Raw genomic sequence first — 12203 nt, forward strand, 5'->3', positions numbered from 1 at the left:
TTCATTTTCCATTTCCTTTTAAATCATTTGATTCTGTTATGATTTATGTGACCATATGCTTTGTTGATTTTAGAATATTGTTATGAAGAGTTTTACACATTATATCAGTCACATCCATTTAAACTAACCACAGAGCTGTGTATAATCTCTGATTGATTCAACACGCTGTCATATATTTTCTGAGTTTGACTAAAATGTCCACTAGGTGGTAGCAACAGAGTGAGCCATTAAGTGGGTATCTGTATTTACCTGGGTGGCACTTTGCATCAGTGAATTCGACAGATAGCAAATATGCACAAAAGCATGAATGAAAGACAGATAACTTCATCAATCTTTTTGTTGCTCAGTTAATCCCTTACCCAAAACCAAAATCAATGCAAACAAAATACATTTTACTGACATGAAATCGAAGACAACAGAAAGAAGAAAATAAAAGTTGGGTCACTATAACCACAAAATATTCGGTGGGTATATTGGCCATTTCAGGATACCTTAGTTTGTCAGAGGCAGTTCTGCTTGGTGGCTTTAAATTAGGGTTTATTGTTATTCTTAACTAAATGACTTTGTTATAAATTTGTGTATCATATATCAGAGTATGTTACTGTACTTAGAACTGAAATTCAGATACATATAAAAAAATTGGTGCTTCCTCCAAAGTTTGGAGTACTAAATCTAACCTTTCAGATGATAACCTCTGATTATTTGCAACTAAATCAGATTATAAATGTTATTTTCAAATATATCAAGTAAACCTTGTGACCAATAGGTAAGAGCATCCTCTTTCTGGTGTACAATAAGCTGACACACATTAGGAGGAGGGAAGCTTTTGTCTGAAAATCTATATAAACTGGTATAAACACATACAGTATCCCCACATGCAGAGAGTTGAGAGATGGAGATCTCACCTCTCGTGATTGGCCTGATCCTGTCTCTGCGTTTGCATGAGCTGAGCTCAGCTCTTGCTTTAAATGGTTCTGGGGATGAAATCAAACAAAGGGCTGGGTTTACAGAGGATAACACTGGTGCTAAAGTCAAAACTGAGGCTTCATCTTTGAAATGTAAGCTCCAGGGTACCACTCGTCTACCTGTCTTTTCAATGGATGGTGACTATATTATTGGGGGTGTTTTCTCCATACACTACTACATGCACACAGTGAAGCATAACTACACCACCATGCCTGAGCCACTAAGGTGCACAGGGAGGTGAGTAAGAGGGGGGAGTGAAGGATAAGAGGATGTTAGACTGTGTTGTAAAAAAAAGTTTGTATTCTGCCGTATAATTTGCAGGAACAAAGAACTGTCTTTTTAAGTGATAATTTTGATGTACTCAACAACTGTAATCTGCATATTTAAGACTACAGATTTAATTTAAGATGAATAATCCTTTATTTTCAATTTTCTGGTGTTCAGGCACATATTGATATATATTTGGTTCAAAGATGCAGTGAAGCTATCGGTGATGGTCAATAACTATGAGTTGCAGTTCTCTTGTATCGTGTATATGTCTGTGTGCAGCATGGACTCCCGTGAACTTCGCTTCTCACGTGCAATGGTTTTCGCCATCGAGGAGATTAACAACAGCACGGAGCTGCTTCCTGGCATCAAGCTTGGATATCAGATCTATGACTCGTGTGCTTCAGTGCCTGTGGCTGTGCATGTGGCATTCCAGGTTTCAAGCAGCCTGGACCCAGTGTTTTACACCAGTGATAATTGCTCACAGTCTGGTAAGGTGATGGCTGTCGTTGGTGAGTCTGGGTCCACACCATCCATCAGCATGTCACGCATCATTGGGTCCTTTAACATTCCTCAAGTAAATATTGTGTATTTCTGGCAAACTACGGTTAATACAGAGTACAGTGCTGTTTATTTTTTTGTCTGTCCTGTTAAATAATTACACTGTTGTTTTCATTTAGGTGAGCCACTATGCCACTTGTGCATGTCTGTCAGATAAGCAGCAGTACCCGACTTTCTTCAGAACAATCCCTAGTGACCAGTTTCAGGCTGACGCTCTAGCCAAGCTGGTAAAACACTTTGGCTGGACATGGATAGGTGCTGTCAGGTCAGATTCAGACTATGGCAATAATGGCATGGTGTCTTTCCTGGACGCAGCACACAGAGAGGGAATCTGTGTGGAATACTCAGAATCTTTTTATCGGACCCACCCACGCAGCAGGATCCAGAGAGTGGCTGATGTTATCCGCAGGTTTCTATATCACTTATTATGCTATTGATACCTGTGTTGACACTGGCCAACTGCACACAACACCAAATAAATGTTCTGTAAAATGCAAGATTGAAGATTTTTCTATGATCTCAGTGGCAAATTGGAAATGTATCTTTTTCCCCATCATCAAATTTCTCTGATAGTTATTAGTGATATTGTTACGAAATGATATATATACATGTAGACTGATATTATATTATGCACTATCTCTCCAGGTCAACAGCAAAGGTTGTTGTGGCATTTACAGCCTCTGGAGACATGAGGATCCTGCTGGAGGAGCTGTCACTCAAGCCTTCTCCACCTCGCCAGTGGATCGGCAGTGAGTCTTGGGTAACAGACCCTGACATGCTGAGGTTCAGCTTCTGTGCTGGAGCCATTGGATTTGCCATTGAACAGTCTATCATCCCAGGTCTGAGAGACTTCCTGCTGGATCTCTCTCCCTCTAAAGTGGCTGCCTCTCCAGTGCTTACTGAGTTCTGGGAGGATGCATTCAACTGCAGGCTGGGAAAAAGTGAGGAAGCTGTGCTGATTTTTTTTGCACATGTGCCATGCACTGTTGGGTCCTTGTGGTTGTGTTGTGTTGTGTTGTGTTGTGTTGTGTTGTGTTGTGTTGTGTTGTGTTGTGTTGTTTTGTTGATTGTCTGTCTGAGTGTGGCAGTAGCTGCTTTAAGACCAAACCCCAAACTGACAGGGAAATTACTGATATTGAACAAATTATGAGGTGCTCATGGTGCATCTCTGTGAATACTCTCACTTGATGTGATGATTGTTCTGCTCATATTGATGTACTCTGCTGTCTTGGAGAAGATTTCATATGCAGTGGTTTCTCAACACTGGATTTCTGAACACAATCACACACAGACTGCAGGCCACCAAGCTAAGTAAAGTACTAGTAAATCTCTTAAATTGTAATTACTACCATCTATTACTTAAAGCATATTTGTAAGGAGGTAGGTACTTATAGTTAGGCTATAATTCTGACAGTGATCTTATTGTTTTGTTTTAAGGCTCAAGCTTTATAGTTATATGCTCAACAATTATAAAGCAGTTGTCACTGGCATTGGAAATCTTAGATCCCAGGTCCCTTTCAAAAATGCTCATTTAATATTGATAAAAAGCAAATAATGCAGCAAAATGATAATCTACTTTATTTCTAATCTCTATGTCTATCTTTACTTCATCACTATCTCTGTCTGCCAAATGGCAGAAGGCAGAATTTGTGGTTAGGGTGACTGGGGTCTGATAATTCTCTAGGTCTTTTTCCTGCACCACTGGATACAGAGGTCCTCCACAGGTCACTAAACAGGTCAAGTCAGTATTTATTTGAAGGAAATAACTTTTTTTGCCTTTTATAATTGTGATTAATTTTCTGATGACGGATTCATGTTAACACGAGCTGATATACATAAAAGCAAAAAGGAAAGGACACATAAAATGAAACAACAACAATAAAAAAGAGAGATGTCTTCACAGCAGTTCTTTGAATTATAGGTAAAATAAACACGTTTTACAGATACATTTGAACACAGTTTGTACAAGGCATGTGTGGCAGGTTAATTAAAAAGAAAAAAAAACACAGAAGAAAGAAAAAAAGATCATTTGATTGTCATGGCCTCTGTCTCTGTGTGTTTCTAGGTGCAGCCACACATGGAAGTGTGTGCGATGGAACTGAAGACATCAAGACAATCCAGACCCCGTACACTGACACATCTCAGCTTCGAGTCACTAACATGGCATACAAGGCTGTTTATGCAATAGCTCATGCCATTCATAATGCAGTGTGTCAGGAAACTAATTCAACAACTAAATGCAACAAATTCATCAAGACAGAGCCCAAAGAGGTCAGTTGTAAGGAATATGTGAACACCCCAATGCCCACCTTTTCTATAATAGAAATGAAATATTCTTTTATTTTGCATTATTTCAGTTCTCCCTTTCACTGTCTAACTTAACTTCATCCTCACAGATTTTTATGCAGCTGAAGAAAGTAAAATTTTCCCAAAATGGTTATGATGTGTCATTTGATGCCAACGGGGATCCTGTGGCCAAATACGAGCTGGTTAACTGGCAAAAAAGTAAGAGTGGCAGTATTGAGTTGGTGACAGTAGGACACTATGATGCATCACTGCCAGCGGGCCAGGAGTTCAGTATCAACAGGAAGCTCACCTGGGTGGAAGGTGGCACACAAGTAAGGAGCCCAAAAGTAATGAATTAACATATTCAGATTTGGTGATTGTAAATGATAAAATATGTGTTTTTGGTCTCTGTTCCTTCTGTCCACATTCGCTGTGAAGAGATCCCTACCAAACTTACAGTATTTCTAGTATAAAATTCCGTCTTTATATTATTCAAGGAACTTCTACCTGCTAAGCAGCAGCAGAGGGATGGTAATACAAAGAGGGAATTTGCACTGAAAAGACTGTAATTTAGGTAGATAAGCAATTGTCCAAGTCTATTTACCTTCAGCCAAACATTAGAATGCACTTTAACACAAGAACTGTGGATTTCGTCCCCTAGCAGGAACACAGCTTTGAAGCACACCTGATTATTTGTGGGTCTATTTTTATCTATGTGTCAGGTGCCTGTGTCAGTGTGCACTGACAGCTGTCCTCCAGGAACTCGTAAAGTACTGCAGAAAGGAAAACCCATCTGCTGTTATGACTGTATACTGTGTCCCGAGGGAGAAGTTAGCAATGTTACAGGTACCTTTTTGGATTTATTTATTTATTTGTTTTAGTAATGCATATCTGCAATATCAACTATGTGACTGCTAAAAGCCATTTATTTTTTCAGATTCCCCTGACTGTTTCCCTTGTCCCAAGGAGTTCTGGCCTAATGCAGAGAGAGACACTTGTCTCCCCAAGCCTGTAGAGTTTCTTTCCTTCAACGAGGTCCTAGGAATCATCCTGACTGTGTTCTCAGTTGGTGGCGCCTGCCTTACTGTTATAACAACAGCTGTGTTCTATCATCACAGGAAATCCCCGATTGTCAGGGCCAACAACTCTGAGCTGAGCTTCCTGCTGCTCCTCTCCCTGACTCTATGTTTCCTATGTTCATTAACCTTCATTGGACCACCCTCTGAGTGGTCCTGCATGCTGCGCCACACAGCATTTGGGATCACCTTCGTCCTCTGTGTGTCTTGCGTTCTCGGAAAAACAATTGTAGTGCTAATGGCCTTCAAAGCTACACTCCCAGGCAGTAATGTGATGAAATGGTTTGGTCCTCCACAGCAAAAAATGACTGTAGTGTCTTTCACATTTATTCAAGTTTTAATATGTACTATATGGTTGGTTCTTAGTCCCCCTTTTCCAATGAAAAACCTCACCACATACAAAGAAAGAATAATTTTGGAGTGTGCATTAGGCTCAGCTATAGGGTTCTGGGCTGTGCTTGGATACATAGGCCTACTGGCTGTCTTTTGCTTTGTGTTAGCTGTCCTAGCCCGGAAACTACCTGATAATTTTAATGAAGCCAAACTTATCACCTTCAGCATGTTGATATTCTGTGCAGTCTGGATCACCTTTATTCCAGCATATGTCAGCTCTCCTGGGAAATTTACTGTGGCTGTGGAGATATTTGCTATTCTGGCCTCCAGTTTTGGACTGATACTGTGTATATTTGCTCCAAAGTGTTTCATCATATTGTTTAAGCCAGAGAAAAACACCAAGAAATATGTAATGAATAAAAATCACTTTTAAGACACCTGAGGTTTAGATATGAGGGGCCGCCAGGGACATTATTCAGAATTGCCTCTCACACACACATGTGAAATGCTCTTATGTACACTGCTGAAACACTCTCACACACACTACTGAAATGCTCTCACACACACTACTGAAATGCTCTCACACACACACTACTGAAATGCTCTCATATACACTACTGAAACGCTCTCACACACACTACTGAAACGCTCTCATATACACTACTGAAACACTTTCGTATACACTACTGAAATGCTCTCACACACACTACTGAAACGCTTTTGTATACACTACTGAAATGCTCTCACACACACTACCGAAACGCTCTTATATACACTACTGAAATGCTCTCACACACTACTGAAATGCACTTTCATATACACTACTGAAATGCTCTCACACACACTACTGAAATGCTTTCGTATGCACTACTGAAATGCTCTTACATACACTACTGAAATCTCCTCACACAAACAACTGAAATGTGTTTCACATACACAGTTGAAACACTCTCATACATACGAATGAAATACTGTTAGAAACACAACGGAGTACACAGCAGGTCTTAGACCTGCCTCATAGGCAGTAGCATAGTGTGCCACTGTCTGTTGGGCGTTCATCGCCCTAAAAGGAAAAAATAAATACATTTTAATTTTCTTCATTGCAATAACAAATGAACAACGGAGGAAATAAACATTTTTTCATCTGCCCTGACCTGTGTTTCTACTGTGCAAACTGAAAGTTGGGGTTTGATGCGCATCACAGTGTCAGAGAGATTGCTAGACTGTCAAGAGGCAGATATGTATTATCACATTTTATTTCATAATGGAAAAAGCTCCAAAACTTACACAAGGAAGAAACAGGAAAGATGAGGAGGAAAAGAAAGCCTAATATAGACGTATGTTGTCCAGTGTTAACATTAAAATGCTGTTTTGTGTGTAGACATTTTATTCGTAGCAGCAGTCGCTGGCTAAGCAGCAATAAAGCAAGATAATAGGCTTGTTCAGGATGAACTGTACCTCACCTCGAAAACAGACGAGATCAGGTGGCAGCAGCAGGGGGCAGAGACAAAAAGCTGTGGTCAAGTTGGACAGTTTCCAGCAGCTTTCAGTCTTCTTCTTCTTTTTGTTTAATTGCGGGAAGCAGTTAGCGTTCAAGGTGCATTATCGCTGTCAGCTATGTTGGAGTGTGGACCAACTTTACAGAAAGTCACAGAAACACTCACATCTTGTTAGATCTAATTCACATTTCTTAAAATGTTCTCAGACTCATATATCAGTTTGTACAGAGTCTCTCCAGTTGTTTTAATTATGATATTTAACTGTTCTACATGTGATTTGTGATTTCTATTCATGGTTCAACCTCAATGTGACAAGAATTCTCATGTAAATCAGCATCATATCAGTTTGCTGCAGTAAATAAATGAGCTGAGTAGACCTGTCCCTCTAAACCACATCAAGAAATTAAAAACATTAATAGTCAAACACAAAGGAAAAAGGACAACAGCTGTATCATATTAGTGATCTGTCAGATATGCAGACTGTCAGGGCTTCACGTCTGTACGCGTTTTTAACAATCACATTACTTACCAGAAGTTTTTGTGTTGATAAAAACTTCCATAATAAAATCAGTGTGATGTTAATATATATTAGACAACAACTATGATATATTGTATGCAGTTTATGATCTGTAAAACTGATGTATTTAGTCCCTGATCACTAACTGTCACAACATGCATTCTGTTAACACAATGAACCTTTAAAATCAGACAAATAAAATTAAAATAACTCCAGTTCAACAAAATAGAAAAGTTTTTGTAAAATGTCATATAGTAGAGTCAAGATCTAAACCAATCATCTGTTACATCAGGTGAGAACCAGGCGTTTCCCATCATGCCCTGGGTCTTGCAGTTGGTGGAGAGCAACTGCGGCGTCTGGCTCAGAAAACTGTGTCTGCCTTGATCTCATGAGGTTATCTTTGCTCAAGTGTGCATGACGTCAGAGCAAGTCATGATCAAGTCAGACACAAATCTAACCGGCATGCATTGTGCGCCGATCACTGGTGATCAATTCTGCGTAGGTCTGGCTCATCTCAAACGAGCCTAATGATGCTACGATAGCATCTCGACTCAGACAGGCTGAGCCAGTATCATCAGGAGAACTGCTCATTCCTACAACATACAGGCATTGTGCTGAAATTTTCAAACAGACCAAAAGGAGCGTGTGACACTGTTGCATCTGTCTTTCACTAAGATAGAGTTGTAAGATCGAGCTGACCCACTCTTAATAGTCTTCTTAGCGACCAAACGCTCACAGATCCAGCCGCGGCAGGCAGATTAATATTACACTAAGCAAGGAGACGTTAAAACAGTGCGCACCGTATATATTTTTATCTATTTTATACTTCAGATTTATATTGTTTAGCATTAATTGGTGCAATTTTGCACTCAGCCCTGAGGTGCAGTGACTGGCTGCGCTGCATTTTTACGCAAGGTGGTGGGAGACGGCACCGGCCTCAGCAAGGCATCTGTGGTGCGAAATTGCACTGGGTTGCCCTCCGGATGTGTGGAGACACTAGTTGATGAGGCTTTGTATCTCAGCCGGTACTTCATATGGACAGCCCAGTCTGACAGCACGTCGAGTGGGCTGAAGTGCTGATGCACAAATACATTTACATATGCAGTTTGGCTTCGCACACAGTGACGCTGTTGGTTAGCAGTGATAATATGCTGTAAAGCAGCCATGGTATCTCACACATGTGTGATGTGGCAACGCCTTTATATAGAGTAGCGGGTGCAGCGTCCCTTGATGAGGTTCCAGCTGAGGTCAATTACACCTGTCAGTTGCCTGATATGTGAATGTTGCAGGTTTGGAGGGTGAATGTGTTTCTGTTGCGCCCTGACGCATTTTTTGGATGCGGTAAACTATCTGATATGTGCATGCAGATGCGGGATATGTGCGGACAAACTATGATAAATGATAGTCATGATGATTCATTTTATTTGTGTGCCTGATGTGCACAGCACATACAGGAACACACTTGTTATTCCTCATACTTATTTTTCGTCTTATTATTATTTTTCTTCTGCCAGATTTCGGTGCGTAACTTGTGCCACAGCTTTGAGCGCACACAGGGTCTTCATAAAACATTCTTAGTGAAAGACAGTTGCAACTCCAAGCCAGGACACGCTGGACATACGTAGCGTCACTTTTCCCCTCCGGACAACACAGCAGCAACTACAGCTCCAGTCAGGAGAGAGTGTCTTGATAATGTGGCGCACACTCTCTCCTGAACGGAGCTGTAGTTGGCAGTGTCATGCTGCTGTGCTGTCCAGAGGGGAAAAGTGACGCCCTATGGGCCCTAGGCGTTTTTGGGGTATTTTTTACGGCCTTTACTTTTAAGCTCATATCACAGTCATTTTAAAGGCTACATACACACGCTATATCTTGTTTTTTTTTAGGACAACCTGGGCTAACCAGATTTGCCATCATTTCATGTCCTTCTATGTGCATGTATTTTATATAAATTTTTATATCAATGAAAAAAACAAATCCGTGTGACTAAATTCTTACATTTTTGCATGTATCTCACCATAGCAAGTTGGAAAAAGACATATTCTACCATATATGAAGAGGGGAGACTCTCTGGAATCTGGCAATATAAGAACCATGATGCTGGGACATTCTGTCACTTCACAGTTGTCCAAAACATGTGGTTTGTGCCAGGCGGACATGATTGCCAGTATTTTTTCATTATTGCAAGAAATTCCATTGACTCATTCACAAGTCAAAAATGTGTTTTATCTGAAAGAAACATGCAATATTTATCAATCAATCAATCAATTTTATTTATAAAGCCCAATATCACAAATCACAATTTGCCTCACAGGGCTTTACAGCATACAACATCCCTCTGTCCTTTGGACCCTCACAGCGGATAAGGAAAAACTCCCCAAAAAAACCCCTTTATCAGGAAGAGCAGCTGAGGAGGGATCCCTCTTCCAGGACGGACAGATGTGCAATAGATGTTGTACAGAACAGATCAGCATAATAAATTAACAGTAATCATCTAAGATCATAGAAAAATAGTCAACCAAGTGCAATGATGTCCTCCAAGATAAAATTTGCTACTTTGTTTGCAGTAAACAAAGTTTGTTGTTGTTGGTGGGGGGGCATGTGTCCCCCTCAATGTATATGGTGACTATGGCCCTGTCATGCATGCATAATTAGGCTGCAGTTGTCTGGGTGCGCAAAGGTGAAGTACACTGGTCTTCTCATACAAAGTTTGATGGAGTGTCAACTGGACAATATGGAGATATTTGCATCTTGAAAGCCGGACTACAAATGTGGATAGACAGGGAGAAACACACGCAAGCCTAAGACATGGTAAGATACATATTCCTCACTATATGAAGTGACAAGATCTGTATAATGGATCGTAAAGAAATTCGTCAGGTTTTTATTTTGTAGACAATCAATCTGTATTTACAGCGTGATGGGATGACAGTACAATAATGTGTGTGGTATCATTGGAAAGCTATGCTCCTGTGCTTTCATGTGGCATTTCTGTGCGAGCCTGCATTCGCGAGTAATCCATCCAAGAGTAATGTGTGTGCAGAGCTGCATGAAAGCTCTGTTATTCATGATTTTAGTGTAACATTATCATTTTTTTTTCGCTGTGAAAACATTGGACTACCGACAAGTGCTTGGTCTTGTTGGAAAGCTGTGATTCTGCTGTTTCACGTTTGGTCGCGGAGAAAATCAATAGAGAAGAACAAGTGTGAATTTGGACGCACTATGCGTCGTTCGGGCCCATAGGGTTAAACCGGAAGGCCATCCGGTTTAACTGAAATACCTTTCGTTTTGACTGAAATGACTTCCGTTTTAACTGAAATCATCTCTCACACACTACTGAAATGCCCTCATATACACAACGGAAATCGTCTCACACACACTACTGAATTACTCTTATATAATATACTGAAATCCTCTAATTTGTGTGAGATAATAGAGCACATAAAGCTTGTATATGGAAACCATGAATTTTATTTTTGGATGTGGAGGCACTTCAGATTTGACTTGGGACTAGGCAAAGGGCAAGCAAATTTCAGACTGTCAAATTATGGTGGGGGCTTTATTTAAGGTTTTTGTGAAGCAGGGATGATTGTGCTTGTATATATATTTTTGTCTATTATCTTAATATTTCTGTTCTCTTTTACTGTCTGATTTTCTTACTCATTTTGTTTGTCTATCTACCTGCCCAGGGACTACGGGTGGAAAATAGTGATTTTGCTAAAACCTGGTATATACATCTACATGTTTTTTGTGTATTGTCCCTATTTAAATAAAGATACATTATTATTATTATTATTCCACTTTTTCACAGGCATAAATCGGCTATTTTTCCTTTACCCTTTTACAGGGCTGGTCCTAGCCATTTTGGGGCCCTTGGCGAGATTGGGATTTGGTGCCCCCTGCTCCGCCCCCCCTCACACAGACTCATTCCACCACCACCTCCACCACTTTACCCCACTAGTACTACCTCATCACCACCCACTCAATCTACAGTAACAATATGGACAACACCAGACACTACAATGGTTTCGGAACAAAAATGTTTTTTTATTTGTATAAATGAAAATTACACAACACAGAATGAGTAAATTGTTATACTGCTTACCTTTTGGCAACATCCCTACAGGCTGTTTCACTGGACATAGCTAGAGTGCTTCATGTTACGTTTTGCTATGTTTTGTCGGGGCTGAACATGCCCCTGCATTCCAACATACAGTACACAGCAGGGGCGAAAATCCCATTTCATTTCGCAGTAAAATTTCAGAGAGTGATTCCTGAAAGGGACATGAAAAAAACTGCCTTATTTCACATATTTTCGAATGTCAGTAAAATAAATAATATCTATGAGATTAATGTGTCCTCCTCTGACTGTCACTGCCTGTTGCAGCAGGTAGAGAGAGGAGGGGCTGTTTACAACAATCTGCACAATTTTAAAATTCATAGCAAACTCAGTAAAATGCGCTGGCAGACTTCAGACAAAGCAGCTGAAATGTAGTTTTTCATGCTACGTTTGTGCTTGTTGAACAAGTGGTTTGATAAATGACTTACTGGCATTTTACTCATTAAGGTTTTATTGCACTTACAGTTGTCATATTATAACATAAATTATAACATTAGTTATAACAGTCTAGTTATAAATTATTAGTGCTGTACATTGTGATTTATTAATTACTGCATAAAAGCAGTTACAACACAAGAGAT

General features: G+C 40.1%; 1 protein-coding gene across 1 annotated transcript; it reads left to right on the top strand.

Moving 5' to 3' along the window:
* The first annotated feature begins 1094 nt into the window (after window positions 1-1094).
* On the top strand, window positions 1095-5922 carry LOC117259879 (extracellular calcium-sensing receptor-like). Its single transcript, XM_078166787.1, has 8 exons — window positions 1095-1203; window positions 1516-1810; window positions 1914-2203; window positions 2440-2735; window positions 3860-4065; window positions 4191-4412; window positions 4803-4926; window positions 5018-5922. The coding sequence occupies exons 1-8, from the start codon at window positions 1097-1099 to the stop codon at window positions 5920-5922; spliced, it is 2445 nt and encodes an 814-aa protein (XP_078022913.1). The 5' UTR covers window positions 1095-1096.
* The last annotated feature ends 6281 nt before the right edge of the window (window positions 5923-12203 follow it).

Source organism: Epinephelus lanceolatus, chromosome 4, assembly GCF_041903045.1.
Source record: "Epinephelus lanceolatus isolate andai-2023 chromosome 4, ASM4190304v1, whole genome shotgun sequence".
NCBI lineage: Eukaryota > Metazoa > Chordata > Actinopteri > Perciformes > Serranidae > Epinephelus > Epinephelus lanceolatus.